This window comes from Pipra filicauda, unplaced genomic scaffold (genome assembly GCF_003945595.2).
Source record: "Pipra filicauda isolate LSUMZ 115617 unplaced genomic scaffold, ASM394559v2 scaffold247_size1415610_pilon, whole genome shotgun sequence".
Classification (NCBI taxonomy): domain Eukaryota; kingdom Metazoa; phylum Chordata; class Aves; order Passeriformes; family Pipridae; genus Pipra; species Pipra filicauda.
Window position 1 is genome coordinate 614,356 of NW_024104362.1, and position 22,191 is coordinate 636,546.

General features: G+C 41.9%; 1 protein-coding gene across 1 annotated transcript; it reads left to right on the top strand.

Annotated features, from left to right (window-relative positions):
• The first annotated feature begins 2,991 nt into the window (after positions 1-2,991).
• AVPR1A (arginine vasopressin receptor 1A) lies at positions 2,992-8,822 on the top strand. The gene is made up of 2 exons (XM_027721202.2): positions 2,992-4,187; positions 5,902-8,822. The coding sequence occupies exons 1-2, from the start codon at positions 3,152-3,154 to the stop codon at positions 6,183-6,185; spliced, it is 1,320 nt and encodes a 439-aa protein (XP_027577003.1). The 5' UTR covers positions 2,992-3,151; the 3' UTR covers positions 6,186-8,822.
• Positions 8,823-22,191: the final 13,369 nt, after the last annotated feature.

Here is a 22,191-nt window from a genome sequence, read left to right on the forward strand (position 1 = left end):
TGACTACCAGTAGCTACAATTCAAAACTGTCAGTTTTCCCTAAGATTATGCAGAAAGACCCCTACTTTTTTTGTTGAGGTTATCTTGCAGAAAACAAATCATCATCAATTTTCCAGTATTAAAATTCTGAGCCTTTGACTTGCTCAGAGCATTTCTTTTGCCATGGAAGAAGAGGCTAAGACTGCAGCTTAAGTCACCACCACAACAGCAAGGGATGAACAAAAAACAGCTGCATTTGGCAACACATTGGATCATGTTTCAGTTAAGTTTTTGAGTACTCGACAGAAGCCATTCAGTCTTCAATGAATTCAACATTCACAAAGATATCTGGCAACCTTTAAGCACCCATATGGCATCAGAGAATATACCAGAAACCCTTGCCATTCTCAGACACTTTTACAGAAAGCTGTGTGCCTAGTGAGAACAAATAAAGATTTCTTGTAACAGCAATCTCAATTTTCTTTACTGAGAGCCTCCATCTCCAAGCTGAGCTCCAAGTGAGGCACAGGGCAAAGATGTGCATTTCATCTAGCAGCCTTCCCAGTGGCAATTTTTCTCTTTGGAAAGGAATTCTGCAATTTTTCCCCCGTGTTGATCTCCATGTTACAGATTTCGGCAGGCAGAGGAACCCTCTCCATGTCTGGTCACTCTGGTCAGATAGGCGAACATTTCTCATTCAGCTCGACAAGGACACCTACTTGAAAAACTAAAAATTATACTGATTAATTTGAAGAACACCAATACTGTTAGAATTAAGCAAACAAGATCAGACTAGTTGCTGATTAAACTGGTATAGAAACCTTAAGAGTCCATAATTTGCTTAACATCTAGAGCAGGAGGACATTTTTTAACTACTAGGTATAAATAAAACTCTACTGAATTATTTAGTTTTGTTGAAACAAAAAAATTTACAACAACCTGGTTAGATATATTATCTAGAAAAACATCAATATTGACTAATTTTGAGAATGGAACAAAAAAAGGCACAAAGACTAGCCCTAGATTACTTTTTTTCTGATAGAATACAACCCATCAAAAATTATTATCAATGTCATGCTTAATATTGTGAGTAATTTCTAGGTAAAGCCTTGTGCAATAATACTGAGGTGAGTTTCCAGCCCTTTGCTCTGGAAACATCTTATAAATGCTATTCTGAGGAACAGAGTATGGATTGGATAGGAATATTTCTGAGATGATATGGGCTTGACAAACTCTCAGTATTCTGAACAACCACTCTTATCTTATTGTCTGGCTGTTAAAAATATGTCTTCGTCAACCCTGAAGTTTCATCTCTTCTGTTAATGGATGACATACCCAGAAGCGAAGAGAGCTTTATAATCCTCACACGGTTTGCACAGCAGAAAACCTGTTAGCAGGGTTTCCTGAGTGACACCATTCATTTACATAGTATTCAACTCCTGTAAAAGTGTGTCAGAGAAACGGGCAAGGAATGTGAAAGAAGCCTTGGTAGTGGTGCAGTATTGTGAGATTTGTGATACGTAGCTTTAATTTCCCTCTCTGTTTGACCCGAAACATGCTGATGTGTCGTGTGGTGCACAGTTCCTAGGTCTAACACAATGAAATAGTCACTAAGCTGTAAATAACGCACTGAACCATTCACAAAAATCAAGCTTTGGAACAAAGTCAAGTTTAAAAAAATAAGTTTACTAGAAACTTAGGACAACTACATTTACTGTCTGTATTTCCAGGTTTTCGGGTTTTCTTGCAGCTTTTTATGGAAAAGCTCTTTGCACTGTAGGAACAGGTGTACTCCTAGGTTCCTGCCATTAATCCGCAAGTGAAGGAAGGATCACTATTCCAGCGATAGACTGGGGTGGGTGCACACACCTTCTCACACGTGAACAAGCCCAGAAAGTGATAAAAAGCCTGGAGTAAAGCCTTGCACAATGCTAGCATGTTCAGAAGCATATAATCTTCTTCTATTTTAAACTTTGATACTATTCTGGAGTCAAAATTTTTAGAAACATTTTTAATCAAAGAAGTAAGATTTAATCTTTCATTTTTCCTCATTGTTTCTTCTCTCTGTAAACCCACATTTTTTATAACTAAATTTAACTGCAATTACATATGAGCAAACTCAGACAGTTTGATTAAAACCAAAGTAGGGCTGGCACCTAACATAATATATCTTTGTTGTGATCTTATAAATTTTTGTGTGACAGAAGGATGGAGTTTCTAAATGAAGGATCAAATTCAGATTCTGATAAAATCAGGGTGTAAAACCACACTCATGACAATGGGACCAGAATTTGCACCAAGTTCATTCACTCTATCAAGAGCAGGAAAACTCCTCAGCTAAAACATGTTTAAAAGTGGGATTTAAAGGACTCACTGCCAGAAACTCTAGCACATGTGGAGATTTTGATTGTACTTGCAGAAATGTGTGGTTTACACCTGTATGCCAAGGTCTGGATAACATTTATTGTCCTACGTGAAGTCCTGAAACCTTCAGAAACATTAGGTTGCTTTAAAACTCTGTACTATTTTTTCCAATCATATGCTTCTCTGGGGTTGATCCGAGCATGACTGGGAAATGCCAAAGGCCCAGATGGAATCTCTCTCAGAGCCAAACCAGCGCTTCTCACCGACAAGCCACTATGCCTTGGCTGGAAGCTGGATCGGGGTGTGAAGACTGATGCTGACAGACCTCCATCTACTCTAAACGGTTACGGTAACAGTTTTATTCTCAATCAAACTTCTAAGTGCTGCTTTACTTGGCCGTAGGGGAGCTCTCCGGGCGCACCGTTCCGGCTCGAGCAGCCCTTCTCGCTGCTCCGCCCCGCCGGGCTCCGCGAGGGCCGGGAAAGGGTGTCGGACCCCGCTCCCCCCAGCGCAGCCTTCTGGGCGGAGCGGCCCCGGTCCCGCGGCGAGACCAGCCTCCCTGCTCGGAGGGGCGGACGGGGGGGTGGGGGGGGGCGCGGAGCGGACGGTGGCGGCAGCGGGAGGAAGGAGAGGGCTGGCCTCAGGCGCTGGGCAGCCACTGGCACGGGAGCTCCCCCCGCCTCGCCTCCCGCGGCGGGAGGATAAAGGCACCTGGCCCGGTGCTCCGCGCTACCGGAGCGGGGAGGCGGCGGCGGCGGACGAGCGGACGTGCGGGGGTCGAGCCGGGCCCCTCCGCGTAGCCCTCTCCATGCGCCTGGCCGGCGGCGCCGGCTCCCCTCGGGCCGCGCCCTCGCCCGGGAACGGCAGCCAGTGGCGGGCGACAGAGCCGGGCGGCGGCGGCGGCAGCCCCAGCCCCGAGGCGTGGTCGGGGTCTCCCAACGGCAGCCTGGGCGGCTGGGACCCCTTCGGGCGGGACGAGGAGCTGGCGAAGCTGGAGATCGCGGTGCTGGCCGTCACCTTCGCGGTGGCGGTGGTGGGGAACGGCAGCGTGCTGCTGGCCCTGCGGCGCACGCCGCGCAAGGCGTCTCGCATGCACCTCTTCATCCGCCACCTCAGCCTCGCCGACCTGGTGGTGGCCTTCTTCCAGGTGCTGCCCCAGCTCTGCTGGGAGGTGACACACCGCTTCCACGGCTCCGACGGACTCTGCCGCGTCGTCAAGCACCTGCAGGTCTTCGGCATGTTCGCCTCGGCGTACATGCTGGTGGCCATGACCGCCGACCGCTACATCGCCGTCTGCCATCCGCTGAAGACGCTGCAGCAGCCCACCAAGCGCTCGTACGGGATGATCGCGGCGGCCTGGGCGCTCAGTCTGCTGCTCAGCACCCCGCAGTACTTCATCTTCTCCCTCAGCGAGGTGGAGCGCGGCTCGCAGGTCTACGACTGCTGGGCGCACTTCATCATGCCCTGGGGGCCCCGCGCCTACATCACCTGGATCACCGGCGGCATCTTCGTCGCGCCCGTCCTCATACTCATCACCTGCTACGGCTTCATCTGCTACCGCATCTGGCGCAACGTCCGGGGGAAGACGCGCCCGGGGGAGGCGGTGGCGTCGGGGGAGGAGGCGGCGGCGGTGGCAGCGGGTGGCGGGCGGCGGGCGGGTAGCGGCGGCCCGCGGCGGGGGCTGCTGCTCGCTCCCTGTGTCAGCAGCGTCAAGACCATCTCCCGCGCCAAGATCCGCACCGTCAAGATGACCTTCGTTATCGTGTCGGTGTACGTTGTCTGCTGGGCGCCCTTCTTCACCATCCAGATGTGGTCCGTCTGGGACCAGCGATTCCCCTGGGTCGGTAGGTGACGCCTTCAGTTCCCCCACCAGCCGCCCCGCACGCGTTGGGGTCCCCCGGGGGTGCAGCCGGCTGTCCCGGGCGCTGCACATTCCTGAGCCGAGCGTGGGAGAGACGGGGCGCGAAGCGGAGAGAGGGACCGGGGCGCGCTCTCTCGGCGCCGCCCGGCCAAACGGGCCCCTCTCCCACCGGGGAATAGCGGCTGAACGCCCTTGTGCGGGCAGGTGAGACTGCCGTCGGGGCCGCCCCGCCGGCACCTCTCGTACTCGCGGACCTGGCGGCGCCGGGGGCGGCGGCGGCCGCGACGCTCGGCTCGGCCTGTCCCGGGAGCAGCTGGGCCCCCGGAAAGGAGCAGAGGCCGCTGGGTTCTCATCCAGAGCAAAGCGAGCGAATGGAAAATGGCAAATATTTGCTGCCATAACTTGAGCTAGCAACATTTTCGTCCATTTGAAGCTGCCGATATGAAAACTTAAAAAGCGTTTTATGTTACTGTGGAGCATATACACATATATGTCAGGAGCAGTTATAAGCCTTCTTTTCTGTATCTGCTATCTAATAATGAGGTTGAGTGCACCCTGAACCCTTCCTCTCAGCAGGGCAGCCACCTCTGAGTAGCCCCTTTAGTCAGTCACCAGTTTGCATGAATCAGTGGCAATGTAGATTTTGGAGTTACCTGTCCCACTGTTAAATATGACTAAAAATAATTCATGAGTTTAAATGCTATTACATAGGTAATGAGCAGGCAGCATTATATGGCAGGCACCATATACCCTCTTTCCTCATAATGAGAAAGAAGTAAATCAAAATGTTGGAATTCATAGGTTTTTTATTTTTTTAATATACCCAAATTATTACTTATAATTAATTATTGTAGTGAGAGCATTGATTGCCTCTAGCATGGGACTAAAGTCAAGCCTAAAGGCTTGTGGTGTGCAAATAGATTTTTTTTTTTACTTCAAAAGAAATGAAACCTAATTCAATAGATGGTATTTGCTAGGTTTGTTTGAAGATTCTTTAAATCTATGGAACATAGATTTATGGAACATAGATTTAAAGAGCAATTACACTTCTTTGGAGATTCCATAATTACAAAGAAAGATCACTAATAAGTGGTTAGACTAAATATATATTTACAGTATTTGATCTAACTATCAACTGGTTATTGAAGGTAGAAGACAACAGGATTTTCATGGCATAGTGCTAACTTCGATTTTCCCTTAGGTAAAATTCATTTAATCTCCAAAATCCAGGTTTGATCAACAAGCCAGTAGTCAGTTGAGCATTCAGCACTTTTCAGCGTGATGATGTATACAGCAAAATTCAGTGTTATTGAAAGCAGTGGGAAATCAGTGGGAATTTTGCCATTGTCTCCCAGGGTTCTGGATAAAAACTGTTCAATATTTAAAATATGAGCTTATCAACACATGGATACACATCAATGGAAATGGGACTAAAGCAATATTTTGGATGGATTATGCCATAAATTATTTTGTCACAGCTTTTTGAAGTCTGTTCAGACAAATTCCCATTGACTTCAATGGCAGCCTTACATAAATAAGAACTTTCCTGATTATGTTCTCATTACTCATTTCAAATGCTGCAGCTCAACTTTTAGAACTAGAATATTTAGGAAAATGAATCCAACAGTTAATGAAGCAATTGACTGGATGGTGCAAATTCTTTTGATGATTAAATGTCTTTCTTCCCCCCTCCCCAGATTCTGAAAACACTGCAACTACTGTTACGGCTCTGCTGGCCAGTCTGAACAGTTGCTGTAACCCATGGATCTACATGTTCTTCAGTGGGCACCTCCTGCAAGACTGCATACAGAGCTTCCCTTGCTGTCAAAAAATAAAGCAAACGCTCAGTAAAGAAGATTCAAACAGCAATAGCAGGCGACAGACTTCTTTCACCAACAACAGAAGCCCAACCCACAGCCTAAACACCTGGAGGGAGATGCCCCTCTCTAAATCAACGAGCTTCATTCCCATTCCAACATGAGACAGGCTGCGGGGCAGGAGGGCATGACACTTTATGCCTGTCAAAGGCACCGGTCACGGTACCAAGGAATGACTAACATGGCTATAAGGCTAACATGCTGCCTTGCTCAATAAGCTATCCTGCAGCATGTAAATTATTTTCTGAAAGGTATTTAGAACTTGGGCAACTGATAAGGAAGGCACGGCAACAATAAAGCAATTATTTTTTTAAATAGAATTTATTTTAATTTTTTTGTCTGTTTCTAAAATAATAAGTGTATTGTTTGCTTGCTGTTTAAAGCAGTAAAAATAGTAGAGTTGTCATGTTTTGGGGTAACTCCACTCTGTAGTGTTAATGCATAAAACTTCTCATGATTGTCGGATGAAGCCAAAGGGAAAGAAGACGATATGAGCAAGACTACAGATTAGTATTAAACACAAAAAGAAAGAAGGTGGGAAAAAGTCCTGGCTGTCCAAATAAAGAACACAGACTCTGAGTTGTTGGAATTCAGTTGCTCATACTGCTTTATCTTGTAAAGATCCAGCAATTCTCAGATACTGAAATTTAACAGCCCTACTAAAGACAAATCCTTTAGTATTGTCAATGTATGTGTGTGTATGGTGGGTGAGCATTTTTAGGGTAACATTTCTTCTTCCCTTCATGTTGATGTAAGTTCTACAATATATTTGTGCGTGTGTATGTCTTGTTGCATCTACCTTCATTTTTTTAGACTAATTTGAAAAATATATTGATAAATAAGTATGACAAGCTATGACTAGCTCAGCATTGTTACAAATAAATATAGCAAGAAAATGCATAATGAATACCAGGACAACTTGCTTTATGGGTAAGAATTGCATATTCTCTTTTTTTCTTCATTAAGATCAAGCTAGGATCAAGCCACATTTGGTTGTCAAGCAAATACCCCATCAGTTCAGTAGAGTGTGGCATTTGGTAAGAGCCATAGAACCAGTATATTCCAAGACAGAAATCTGAGAATCAAACTTACAAGTCTTCTTATCTTTAGTTTTAAGGAGGGAACATATAAAAATTGTCAATGTTGTTGGTTTGTCTTTTCTTTTTTTTTTTTTAATTACCAGATCACAACAATATAGCACTCAAAATTGGCAGTAAAGAGCAATAAAAATTAATTACAACACATTTGCTAATTACGAAGCTTTCAAGGTGTGCTTGTTTTCTCTACAATGCATGCCAAGTAGTCTGTAGTTCATTCAGATGCTAAATAAACCTGTTAAGTCTTTCAGTGGAGTATGTAATTTATCTTAAGGTTGGATTTTGAAGCTCCTTGGATAAGTTTTGCTGTGATTTTAAGTCTTGAGGATCATTTTGAGAAGTACAACTACCTGTCTTCTCCATTTTCCTGAGCATTCTGGATCCTGAAATCCAGGTGTTCTCCTGCTGCTGGAGCAGTGGAACATGTAGCTGGCTACATAACATGCATGCAAGGAGGAACCTCAACAGCAGGTTTCTCTTTTTCCCACTAAAACGTAACAAGATTGCTTTTCTAATTGCTTGAGGAGAGTAAAAATTGGGGTCACCATGTGGCTTTCACTGAGAATAGTCCCCATGCCTGTCCCAATAATGGCAGCAGAAATTAATAGAGCTAGATGCTGGATAAGATCATATTAAACCTGTTATCCAGTCCAGAAGCTTCCAGACATATCATACGGTCAAAGAATAGGGAATATTATAGCTAAAAAAATTTTTTTAAAAAAAATCAATTTTGTAGTCACTAAAGAAAATCTTGTCTCTTCTCTCTTCTTTCCTTGTTATCATTTTCTGTTCTTCAGGACAGAAATTTGGTCTAATGTTTTGTTGTTGTTCAAAACACTAGAACCCAGAGGACAGCATGGTGGAATAGCTTATATTTAACGACTATCTTTTTGACCACCTTTAGTACACAAATGTGACTACAGCTCTCACCAGTTCTGGACGAAGGTTTGTGAACCTAAAGTTGTATTTAAGTCCGAAAAATGCATGCAGTGGTGTTGTGTGTGTATACTTGTGCACATTATATGTACTGCATATATTTTGCAAGTAGGTAATTAACAGTTATTGAAATCGCAAATGTTTCAAATTAAGTACATTATCCTTTGCCTAGTTTTCTCTTAGTGCTACTACTTTCTTTGTACATGAAATCTATTAAAAAACAATTAGCTGTACTAACAGAATTTTCATGTTTGCATAATTGAATTGTTTTTCTATTGGGCTTTATATTCAAACAGAAAAGATAATGAGAAAACATATGAAGAATGATGTTGATAATAAAACTGAGCTAATGGCCAATGTATGTATTAAAGCAAACAGACTCAAAATTATGAATTTTAGTTTCTTCTAAATATGTTATAAAATCTAGGCTTACACTTGAGGCTTTCTGTAATTAAATTGACAACACAGTTTAACAGTATTTCGTTTTCAGGCATCTTTTGCAAATACTGAATTTTTCACATAATTGTAGCACTGGAAGATACAGCCCATATTTTTCAGTTGTTCATCTGTGGAGATATTTTTTAACAGCTGTTTTGAGTTATCATGAGGGCACACTAATGGAAACAGAAGGAAATAAAAAATTGTGAAACCATTGCATGTTTAAAACATGGAAACATGCTCTAATAAACCTATATATTTGTTTGATCAGAAGCTTTCTGGGGTTTTTTTGCTTATCTAGATTTTGCAGGACCAGAAATGTATGTGGTAATACAATACATATTTTGCAAAATGTAAAATTTCTTTGTTAATTTTAATAAGTTGTTTCCATGAAAAGCTTTAAGGAGTGAACAAAACTAAAATGTTTTTCTATTACACATAGTGCATGAAGGACATGAACAAAGAAGCAACGTGCAGTCAGCTTTTGACTATAGGCTGCTAGTATTGTTAAAACATGTAACTTAGCATTTCTATAGCTGTTATTTTGATATTTTTGCTTTAGTTTATTTTGTTTTACTTTATTGTATTTTAAATAGTCAGCTTCTAATGTAAAACATGATTGAATGGATAAGCCTCCACTCTGTTGTTTGTTCTGGTGTTACCAGAATTGCAGCATTTTAAAAATAATTAGGTGGCAAAAGTGGAGATGATACAGAAAATGGAAAGGATTTTGTTTTTCTACATATGAAACATAAGTTGCTAGAAAGCTTCTTTTCATTAATTTCTTTTTAAATTTGTGGGTAAATATATTGTTGGCTCAGAAAAAAAAATATTCTGTATTACCACATCACGACCAAAATCTACGAGAAATCACAAGAGACACAAGTTCATGTGTGCCCAGTACTGCAAAGACAAAGCTTTTGTCTCCAGAAAATCTTATGGCTGGTTCCAAATTGCCTAGATTGAAGGACCTTGCTAAAGTTCATGCATGCTCCTTTCCAACTCATGCATGTGGAAACCAGAGCAGAAGAAGGGAAGGATCTGCAGAGCTGGAGGTTGTTCCAGGGCAGGTACCCAGCTTTGGGAAGTGAACCCAGATTTTACAGTAGAGCTAGTGCTGAGATATAGTTATTGCATAGAAGAAACTCTTACAGATTTCTCCTAGACTGAGTTCCCCACTTACAGAAAGGACTAGTTAAATACAGTGTCCTCTCCTAAAAAAGTGTCTGCACGAGTTTCAATTGTGCAGTCCCTTCTGTACAGGATGGGAGGAAGTTTGTTGTCTTTGTGAAAGACTGGGGAGGCAGACAGGAGTTTGTGTGCTAAGCACTAGTTGGAGCTATAGTTATTGTTTTCTGTGTTTTTCTTTAGGAATTGGTTTTGCTGGAAAACGTGTCACTTGCTACTTGGATAAAGGAATTGTAGGATACATAAATGAACAGGTTTCTGAGTCCAGGGATAGATCACAGTTGCTCCACAGGGAGCAGTCCTGGCTGGTTCAGGTAACAGCCCCTCACACAAGAGTAGGTCCAGCTAGTCTTTAAAAAGGCAGGGAACTGCTGAAAGTAATGTAAGTCATGCAGAAGGGTTTATGCAGGTATGCAAAAGCAAGCAAACAACAATCACAACTGGTGCCTGCTGAGCTTTATTAGAGCCAGCCAGCAAGGGTCTGCCTCTCCCAGACAAGTCCTGCAAAATCCCTGGATCCTGAATGGTGTTAATTAACACTGTAGCACTGTTTTGGTACAGTTGCTCAGTAATTTGCCATGAATTAGTATAAACTTGCTTAGAGTAACAGTTTACATGCAAATTAGCTTTAGGTCTCCATAAGGACATTTTTAGCTGAATTCTTGACACAGTCCATTGGGTTACTTCATTTCTGAAAAGCGAGACTGCAAGGTAGAATCAGGAGTGCAAAGCTCTCTTCTCAGCTGTACGGTGAGGAGACCGGCAAGTCTCTTTAGTTGCAGGTGGACAAGATGTTGTTGGGTATGGGTGAACTTTCCTCTAATCAGAGAATAATCTTTTGCACAATTCCAATATTTTTCCCATTTCCAACATTTTTTTTTCGGGGGGTGGGTGGGAGGGGAAGCTTCGGGATATAGCACTTTGTCTGCAAGGAAAGTTTTAGAAAAAATTGTTGGGATCAGTGGAAGGACATCTACAAATTCCCCATCTCTTCACTAGCTTGTGTTTTCTTCCTTTTACTGATGAAACAAATGCAAGAGTGCCTTTCCTTCCGTGTCATGTCAAATTAAGTAATTCCCTAGAACAGTTTTGAGCTGCTGTGGTTCATTATGGGTTTTTGTAAGGTGCTAACACTATTAACAATTGCATAAGTAGGAATTAAGATTTAATGACCTCCAATTGCAGAAGTAAGGACTACTGTTTCATGAGTGTCTATTGTTAAATTGATTGTGCTACTACTGTGGGCAACAGGACAAAATGCTCTTGAGATCACAGTCCTCTTTCCATGGCAGTATTTTTTCTGCTTAGGACTACAACATTTTATTTTTCCTGGTCAAATGTGCTAGGCCTAGTTCTGGATTATGCTTCCAAGTGACAGGGGCTGCATATCTAGTATTGGTCATGTTAATTTACTGATGCCTGAATTATCCATCCTCAGTTCAGGGTAATGATATTTATCTTTCTTCATAAGTTCTTATAGGGCATATGGGTAAGAAGTACGATGTACAAGTTCAGTATTCCTTTTCAAGCAAAGCACTTGCAATGAAGGCTGTAGGTGTCCCATCAGCTTTTACAGCTTTGTAGCAAAACCTGACAAAGTTGGCATTGAAAACTTCTTGGCTCTCCAGGCATAAAGCCTGTTGTGGAAGTCAAGGAGCAGGTAACCAGAGACTGGCACAGTAACTGCCCCAGCCTGTTCCACCACTACTGGTGTGATTGCTACTGCCATAGTCTTTCCTGACCCTGGTATGGATGGCTGCAGCAACAATGGGGACAGGGACCACAGGAGCAGCAGCAGACAGAGTTGTAATCAAAGTATAAATTTCTTTTGGAGGGAGGAATGTGGATCTTATCAAATAAAAAACCCACAGTGAGTATTGGGAGAGAGATGAACTGGTGACTCAGAGAGCAAATAAAACATGTCTTAGCACAAGGGTTATTTGAAAGTATAAAAATGTTTTCCATTTTGCAATTTTAAGATATGTTTTATATATTTAGAAAAAGACCCTCTTGTCTCCTGGAACTGTAGTGATACGAAGCTTTCACAAATCTAATAAGTATCTCTGCTGAGATGTCTGCAAGTCTATGTCTAAAAAAGGACAATGATCTCCCCAGGCTAAAGCATTCAACATGTGATTTGTAAGTTCTTGGCCCTACAATACAAACTTGTTCTGTGGGAAATATGGACAGACAGAGTTTTCAGGGAGGAGAAAGGAAGGAGCCTAAATATCATTCCTCTTTTTTTGGAAAGAAGTGATAGTCAGGCTGCATAACAAAATCTTCAAACTAAAAGGTAACAATCTTCCTATTATTTTAGAAAGCTTTTGATTGAAGGTGATGTGGAAGTGAGAAGCAGTGGATGAAGAACCTGAAGGATTAGGAGGCATGTAACTTCTTAGCATTATTATCAAAAGGAGAAACTTGCTTAGGTACTGCTCAAATGTTTCTCTAAATAAGAGTAGTAACTGTACAAAATAGCAGCAAAAGTAACAAAAAATTGTATAGTAAATTCTCTTTTCTGGTTCACTGTAAAGCAGGCAGAGTTATGCAGTAAGACATCTTCAAACTGGGGTAGATACGGACAAAGGCATCCTCTGAAATACTGTAGGTGTTGGTCACTTCAGAGGAAACCACAGATAACAATTCACAGTATTGTTGGATGATATCACAAAAATAAGGAAATCCAATCATCAGACTGATTTCCTACACAATTAATCTGAGTAATTCTCTTCCAGAGAAGAAGAAAACGTTATTAAATAGGCACCATAATATTTTCTAAATGTGAGACATTTCAGTGTTTCCATGGGAGCAAAGGAGGGGCTTCCGAGTATTAGACTAGACATAGAGCTAAGGATTGAGTTCAGTGAGACATTTGGGCATTCATGTGGATTTCAGTCATTATGTAGTCCCATTATCTCCAATATTCCAAACACTGTGAGGGCAGTCAGGGCAACAAGGAATTATATGAAGTAAATAATAAAAAAAGCAAAAGATAGGTTTGTGTGACTATATATAACCTCATTTCCCAAACCAAATTGTACTCATCTTTTTCAACAGAAAAGAGCAAGGATTTAGATAACCTAGTTCACCATGAAGTTGATGTTCAGAGGCTCAAGAATCCTAAGTTCTGATATATGGTTATAGAAGTTCTTTATTAAAGGGATAAGTTTGAAGTGTTATTAAATTGAAGAGGAGCTGGGAAAATGGGGAGAGAGATCTGCCTTTGTTCTCTTTTGTTGTTAGTTTGGAATTTGGGATTCTTTTTCATCTATTATGACAATTCCCCTGAAAAGCTATATTTTAAATATGCCATACTGGAGATAAGATGGTCAAAGCATCATGAAGATTGACTCACTCTTTAAATGTAAGATGTATCATTAACACTTGCTCCTCTGTTGCACAGAGGTCACAGTGTAAGCCATAGTGTAATTAAACAACAAAATCTCATTTTTTCCTAAATTTATGACCCAAGTGCCTCAATATAGGTATTCAAAGCTGGAGAACACAAAGGTGGAATTTGTCTGCATGAATGTACCTGCAGTGCAGGTGGGTCCATCTGAGCAAGAGTGATTATTTTTGTAGCCAATGCAGAATTAGTTTCTGGAGTACAGGGAGTCATTATATGACAGATATCAAGAACACTGCCCTTATCTCCACTGATATATGGATGAGAAAATAATTTATTCATTGTTTTTAATGGCAGGTAGACCACTAGCTCAAATTGGTACACCTGTATTGCAGATAGTGTAGGTTTTAGTGACAGAAGAGATCAGAAGAGATCTCCACATTACTAGTTCAGGATTTTACTTTCTTAAAGGGCAACTACAAAACGTTGCCATCTAATAGCATCATCTTGATTTGAATGCAGTTGATGATGCTATCCCAATAGCTAACCAAGAAGGCTCATATTGCAAAGATTCTGCCAGCCGGGCGTCTTTGTTAGTCATGTCACAAGAAAGACCAAAATCAAAATGAACCAAGAGATCAATTTACCTCCTCACGTCCGGATGACATCTCTGGCCTTACAAAGACAGAATAATCTCTACAGCTAATCTCTCAGTGTGTCCCATCTCTTCATGCTGAACCTTTTACAGGTTTCATCTCCTTTGTCTTTAAAGGTAGATTTGCAAGAAAGTCCTTAATTAGGCAAAACTCTCTATATACTCAGATAATACAATCCTAAGGGTCAATGTACAACAAAGAAAGATATATCTTAATACTCAGAGTTAGGACAGGGGGAAAAAACATAAGGACAACACCTAAAATTCTTAATAATGTTGTGTGGAGGAAAAAGGAATAATAAGGAAAGCAAGAGTGACATGTTAGGTTTGGCTGCCACATACTGCATATGAAGTCCTAATTTCCTATGAAATCTGCACGATTATAAACTTTGAGAATATAATCAGTGTAAAATGATTTGCACCTGCTCCCATCAATGACTGTTGTCAACAGAAGCAGAAGCACTGTAAGAAAAAAGGAGGCAATGATCTGGTCAGCATATTTCCTTCCCAAGTGCTTAAGTGCAAAGTTAAGGCGACTTAATGGTTTAGTGGAAAAAAATCCCCAGATTTGACCTTTTTGATGAAAAATGTCCTTTTTTCCACCAAAGATATGAGGTTCCTGTAAAATAAAGAAACAAGCTCTGTGTGCCTCCAAGTCCGTGTACCCTGTGGTTTGTGGGGGAGGGTGTGTGTGTGTGCAGGTTTTCCCTGAGTATAGGGAAAATAGGTAGCATGAATCAGACACCCCAAAAGCCTGCTCAGCACACTCCAGCTCTCTCACTGGAAAGACACTCTGGTTTGGCAGTATTAACTCTTCATGTACCAACAGAATTGAGCTCCTGTGTGTATATTCCCATTATAAATTTTAAATCCTTCTGAAGACAAGGACACAAGGGAATGCAGACACTCACTGGGACACTTGCACTTGCATCTTTCTGCATGAACCCAGGAGAAGGGTACAGGCAGGGGTTACCTGCACTGCTGCTGGGTTGGCAGCAGAGCAGAGAACCCACACTTTTCTGCACTGCTCCTGCTCCAGGTTAGCAGGCTCTGGGAAACCAGGCAGGCTGTTGCCCCACCATTGGAGTATGTTGGAATACCTTCAGGTGAGGTGTTCCAGACCACCAATGTAGGTACCTATCCTCCCTTGCCTCTGTGTGAGCCTGGAGAGAAACTGGGTCTCTTTTGGCAGACCAGTGGTTAAAACCTTTTTCTACATGCTGCTATCTGGGATGGGAACATTTCCAAAAATTGGGGCTGAATTTCTTCAACAATGAAAAGCTAGATCACGGAGGGATAAGTCTATAAAAATGTCTTGCAGATGAGATGAGAACTAAATAGGAGGGGGTTTTCTGTTTGTTTGTTTGTTTTTTTTCTGTTTTGTTTTTGTTTGTTTCTTTCTTTTTTTGAATATCAAACATGTGGTAACTGAGACTCCTTTCAGTGATCTTTTTTGCAGGAGTTGAGAAATAGAGATGCAGTAGACTCACCTCTTTATGTCTACTGTTTTACGGGAGAATAACAAGGTTTTTGCTTCAAAACACAGCACTAACCTATCTTAGTCTTGTTGAGGTCTGTGCTTGACCAGGTACCAATTTCTCACATCAAGAGCTGATGAAAAATTAGTAAAATACCTTTATGTATTTTGACTTTAACTTCTTTTTACCAGCTTTAATCATGACACTTTCAATGTAGCGTTTTCTGGTGAAAGAGGTTTATTACAGAATAATTTGTTAAGACAAAAGTATAAACCCTTTATTTATTAACATTTTCCTGTAGTGTTAGTGGTTTATGACTAACCACATCTTATCATAGAATAAGGTTTGGGTTGGAAGGGACCTTTAAAGGCCACCTAATCCAACCCCCCTGCAGTGAGCAGGGACACTTTTGACTAGATCAGGTTGCTCAGAGCTCCATCCAGCCTGACCTTGAATGTTTCCAGGGATGGGACATCTACCACCTCCCTGGGCAACCTGTGCCTGACCTTGAATGTTTCCAGGGATGGGACATCTACCACCTCCCTGGGCAACCTGTGCCAATGTTTTAACATCCTCATTTTAAAAAGCTTCTCTTTTTATATCTAATCTAAATAGATAAATATAATCTTTTCCCTTTATTTAAAACTTGGTCTGAGAGTATAGTTTCCAGAAGGTTTGGAAATGTTCCTCTGTTTTATCTGATATGAATCCTCAAGCTTTCATTTCAGTGAAGAAGCCAGACCAAGCCAACATATTACTAATTAGCAGAAACACTGATAATATATGCCAGGCATTTGGATTAATCAGTTATAAAAAATAAATATTTTAAAACACATTTTCTCCAGGCTCTGGGATTTATAGGTATTATATGAGAGAAAGAGGGTAGTCTGACATGAAAAGCATTTGAAACTGTTCATTCTTTATCTTTTTATTAATCTTCTTAACTTAAAGTTCTTTTCTGTCTTGCAATCATGTACTAAGCACAACAGAATACTTCCATCATCTTACAGAAAAAATTTCCAAGCATAATACAATGATCTTTATGCTTATCTGACCTGTAAATTACAGAATGCCATGCTTATTGGAGATACCAATTATAAGAACTAAACCATGCAAACACACCTTCAGTTAATCTACCTTTGATCTTTTGTTTGACTGTTTCTCATCAGAAAGTATTCGTTTCTTAATTTCAGCGCTTTTCAGTGAAAGCATTTGTACAAGGAAGGAAATTTGCTTGCTAGACACGCAGCCCTGTTACATGCAGTAAAGCAACAGCAGCGTGGGGATGAGAAACGACAAACACTCTGTCGCAAAAGGAAATGGCTGCAATTCTGTCACTTTAATAGTGGGAGAAGATATATGTGAGACAGAAATAATACCAGCTCTAACACTACTGTATGACTCCAAGGGCTAGAGAAGGTCAGCACTGTTTGTCCTCACAGCAGGCTATGTCTGAGGAGCCAGCCCTGGTGTTTCTGGCTCCTCAGTCTATGCTATTTTGGTTGACTAAAGCCATGGTTTTATGTAGCACTGCCTTAGGTTTCCCAAATGGGCATCTGTCACACCTCTAGCCAGGCTGTCCCAGCTCAATTCATGGCTGTTGCTCCTCTGCTGGGAGAGTGGAGAGGAGCTGGGTTTCATCCTCTCTGCAGCTGCCCTTCCAAGGATGACAGACTGCTGCTGAAGCACCCTGTGGCTCCTCTTTGCCAGAAGAAACAAACCCAATCCCTCATCCTCTCCTCACCACTGAGTACCTTGCAGCCTGCTACTGTGGTAGCACAGGTTCTCCACAGGTTCTCCACATCCCTCTTCAGCAGGGTGCCCAAATGGGACCAGCTATGGCCCTACCTGCAGCAAGCAGAGCTTGATCTGCAAATTGCTCTTCCCAATGTAGCCCTTTTCCCAATTTCTGTTTGTTCCTAGTCAGAGTGTGCTGTTGGCTTGTGCTTGCCCAGGCATCCATCATGGCAGTCCTCTTCCCCAGCAGATTTAGGTAGTCATTACAGCATTTCCAGAGACTGGGGTACAGCCACATGACCCACAGGCACAGATGAAGGAGCCTCCCTCAACACTGATCTCTCACCAAGGTTCTCTGCCTGCTCCACAGTCACACTGAGGCACAACCCAACAGCGGGACAGGGCTGAAGCAGGATTTCCTCAGCCCACCTCTGTGCTCTCCCAGACCAGATCGAAGACCAGAGATTTTGCAAACAGGTGATCAACTTTCCTGGCTTCCTCCGTGTCAATTAAAAAAAACTAGATCAGATATTTCTTTCAAGTCTTAAGCCTTGAGGCATGGTGAAGTTCACACACATAAATTTGCTTTCCCTCAAAAACATCCAATGTGCCTCTGGTCCCTGACTCTTGCTAACCACTCAGTTTTTATTGGGGTTGCCACAGACTACAGTTGTGTCAAGGTCAATGGCACCAATTTCCCAGCACAGATAATGGTGTGTCTGTGCCAGCATCCCAGTGCAGGAGGGCTGACAAGAGCAGATGGGGTCTCTGCAGACTTCCTTGCCTCCTGTCCTTGGACACAGCTGGGCTGTGCCACAGCACTGACGCTGAGATGAGACCTCCTTATCTGTCTGCCTCTCTGCCTGAAGGCAGAGTGTACTGGAGATCTGTTGGGATACCCCAGCACAGGCACCCCCTTCTCTCTGTGGGGTGTTTGATTGGCCTTGCACCTCATCTCTGGCTTTTGTGAGAAGAACAAGGATGTTCTGTGCTGGGCAGCCTCTGAGGAGTTTTGTAAGTTTTGCTTACCAAAGGAACCACATAGGACTTCAAAACACATGGCTGATAGGGATGTACCTGGGAGATGAGGCGAAGTCTACCTCCCAGGAACAATCTCTGGTAGGCTCCCACCAGGCTTGATGTGCCTGTGGATGCTGGTAGTGATAGTGTCAGCATGGGAGAATGTGTGGGTACCAGCAAGCAGGATGGATAGGGATTACACCAAGTCAGTGCTCAGCCGAGAGGCATTTCTCAGAGCAGGTTCACCCCTCACCCCTGCCCTGCTAAGGGGTGCTAGAGGTGAATAGCCAGGATATGTAAAAGAGCACTGTAGCACTGGGAGGCAAACTAAGTCCTTGCTAGAGATGTGCAGAAACTTCATGGCTGTGCTGGAAATTAAAGCAAAGTATCTTATTCCCAGTACAGCGCCTTAACCGTGAGATGATCTCCTCTCAAGAGCTAACCAGTTGTTGGGAGAGAAAATGTCTGAGAAGTTACAAATTAGCACTGAAAGGTGATCTTGATATTTTTCCCTAGAGGTTGGCAATTTTATTTTTTATAAAATGCTGGCACTTTAAGGACAAAATTATCTTTCTTCTGTGGTGTGCACTCTCAGGCATAAGTAAAACTTCAGTTTTGACAACCTGACAAAGAATTAAAGGGATGTGACACGTATTATTTTTAGTTGTTCTTGGAGCTGGACTTGAATGAGTGTCATCTGAAGGGATGCAGTAGGTAAATATATAACTAGCAGGCCAAAGGGCTTTCCAGTCTCTTGTGTAGCTGTAGCGAGGACAGCAGGAAAATTCATGCTTACGCATTGAACCTGACACTCATGATAAAGCTGTGGCAGTGGTACAAAGCACAGTCTTCCCCACAGACTTCTCCATCTCCAATTTGATTGCCTCAGGGCTATCTTTTAAAGATGCTTTAAAGAATCTTTTAAAGAATGCTGTTTGCTATTTTACTTTTTATTGTACTTGGTCTTTTAGCCAGGCTTGGTCTAAGAGCTGAACGAGTTCATATTTATGTTCAAATGAAGCATTTCACTTACTGGTTCTAACACAATGCATTTTTATGAGCCTTTGCTCAGCCACAACTGAGAATTAATCATTGAATTTCAGTGTTTTCCAACACAATGCATTTTTATGAGCCTTTGCTCAGCCCAACTGGGAATTAATCATTGAATTTCAGTGTTTTTCTCATCCATCTGAATCCAGGTGGGGTTTTCTGTGACCTTTTGTTTACCTTACATTTAGTAGAGGGGTCAATGCCATAACTAAATCAATCTCATGCAGTCTTCTGTATTAAATCAATTGGAGATTAAAGAAAAGAGATTATAGGAGACATTCAAGGATCATGGAAATGCTCCTGGCTTCCTACTGATGTATGTCTGGAAGTTTGCCGAGGATGTCACTTTTGAAGTGAAATTTATGGCCATGCAGAGTTGTATTGCACAGTCCCTCCACCAGCCAGGGTCCACCAGGTCACACTGGCAAGAGGTGATGGAGTGCCACCCTGAAACCAGCAGCTGGCCACAGTCTTGGACAGGACACAGCAGCATTAGTGCAATACTGCAATCAAATGAATTTGAGAGATTTGTAAGAGAAATGGTAAGACTGATATGAGTTAATTACGGATTGAAATATTTGTGTGGAAGTTTCAGATGAAACAGTAGAACAAAGTTTAGAAGGAGAGGTAAGATTAATAGCTCTATGTGTATGATTTCATTCAAAGGAAGAGGAGGGACAAACTGACCTTAAGATAAGGTGACAAGAAGATGAAGAACAGGACTGGCATCATAAAATAACCAGATAAATAAAGCAAGAATTATGAGGGCTCAGTTGGCATACTGAGGCAAAAGATCCCAAACAGCATCTGCTTCTAAAGGGCATGAAGGCAAAGCGACATCAGTTCCTCATTGTTAGCCCCAAGGTACATGTCTTAGTGCTGCTGAGTGTATGTGTGTGAACATGTGAATGGGTGAAAATCATTGTGGAGATATAGTAAATCAAAATCACCTTTCCCTTCCATAAGACCTCATAGTCAATTAGTGTTACAGTAATTTGCTACAAATTGGCCTTGCTGAGATGCAGAAGGGAAAAGCACAACAGAGCACTCAATGATGTAGCAATTCTGCTTTTAGGAGTATCTGTCTCTCGGCCTAGGTCACATGTCAAGGTGTACTAAGTTGGTGGGTGTTATCTCAAGGGTCTGGACACTATACCCCATGGAGTTTGGGACCTGTAATCTGAAATATTTGGAATAAAATGTAGAAGACTTTTGGACAGTATCTGAATTATGTGCTGGCCCACTGAATATTAAGGGTAATGAAAGCATAACTAATGTTGAAACAGGAACAGATGCACCATATCCAATCTTACACAAAAATAGGATCAAAACCATTTTAGACTTCAGAAATAACAAAGACATATTGTCATCAGCCTTTTCAGTAACCTGCAACTGTTCTGTGTCAAATTTAATTCAATCCAGCTGAGACACAAGCCAAATTTTGATTTTGGCTACATATGTTCTAATTTTGCTGAAAGCTGAAATAATTCTGGTCCCATAGATCCAAATTTTAGTCACCCCTTATTTTATAATGAAACTGGAAATGTTAGCAAGCAGTCTTTTAAACTACATCAATTGCAGAATAAAAGTTATCAAAAAGGGAAGAATCTAGAGACAAGGAAGAGAGATGGAGCAGGAAGATTTTGGGCCATATGACTGACTAATAAATCCCTACAAGGGAAGAAGGCTCAGAGGAGCTGGTCAAGGGTGATGTAACCATGAAGCTCAATGAATAATGTAGAATGTGACTGATCACAGTTGTTGCCAAGAAGTCAACTTTTTTTGCAACAGGACTCCTTTGCAAAGGAGAGTAGTCTTTGTTTCAGATAAACAGCTATGAACAGTTGAGTGGCTCAACTGGTAGTGTAAATGTTTCTCACCAAGTTCATTAAAATAGTGTAAATGCCTCCCAGAGTAAAGCCAGAACAGTGTGAGGGAGTGAATATGTGGCTCAGCCTGACACAGAGCATAAAAACTAGACAACTAGCAAAACTATTTTTAAGAAAACAAGCTTGAGTTGGCTTCAACACATGTGTTCCTTTCTGGCAACTGGGAATCATAGAATTATAGAATCATAGAAACAGCTGGGTTGGAAGGGACCTCTGAGATCAAGTCCAACCCTTGGTCCACTACTGCGATGGTTACTAGACCATGGCACTAAGTGCCACATCCAGTCTCATCTTAAAAATCTCCAGGGATGGAGAATCCACCACTTCCCTGGGCAGCCCACTCCAATGCCTGATTACCCTTTCTGTAAAGAATTTCTTCCTAATATCTAACCTAAACCTCCCCTGGCAGAGCTTAAGACCATGCCCTCTTGTCTTACTGGTAGTTGCCTGGGAGAAGAGACCGAATCCCCCTGGCTACAACCTCCTTTCAGGTAGTTGTAGAGCGTTCCCAGCGCCATGACAGTAAGTATATTATAGAGGCAGATAATGGGAATCACACAGTTATACTGTTTATTGCAATTCCTATTTATATATTTTGCAAAGTCTAACTTACAGTGGTGTTGTGATTTCAATATGTTATGTATTATTCCGCTAAATCAGAAATCCTGTGTAATATCAGCTATCTTTAAATAAGTATATTTGACATTAAACATTTGACTTTCCGTATGTGCAATATCTAAAAGAACCTGGTCGGGGAGTATTTGACTCTGACAGGTTATTGCTGTCTTCTTTAAGTGCTGGGTTGCCCTGGGAATGCTGCTGATCTCTGAGAAAGTGAGAAGAAACAGAGTTAGCTTGCCAAAGCAGCCATAACTTTGCCGTGAATGCAGTCCTGCACCCTCCTTTTTCTCATTAACCCTTGTGCATGGACCAAGTTTGACAAATCATCCCTGGCTTGCTAATGCATATGATACAATTTTTGAAGGGATTTTTTTTGTCATTGTAATATTTATTTGCAAAATACTACTACTAATAGTAATAATAATAGGAAATATTTAGAGCTTCTTTTTTCAGATTGATGACATTTAATATTTGAGCTCCTGTGAAAACCTGGCACTGTTTATGTGGAGATGCCTTCTTCCTAAATTTTCTTGGTTGCTTTGAAAAGTCCCTGAGTACACTAAAGGCAATTCTTCTGTTGAAAGTCTGCTGGATTACAGACAAACCCTTACTCCAAGGTATTTCTTTTAAACTGACAGCAGAGATGGAGTGCTGC

Coding starts and splice junctions, on each gene's coding strand:
- AVPR1A (XM_027721202.2), top strand. CDS start 3,152: ATGCGCCTGGCCGGCGGCGCCGGCTCCCCTCGGGCCGCGCCCTCGCCC. Junction 4,188..5,901: donor CCAGCGATTCCCCTGGGTCG/GTAGGTGACGCC, acceptor CCCCCTCCCCAG/ATTCTGAAAACACTGCAACT.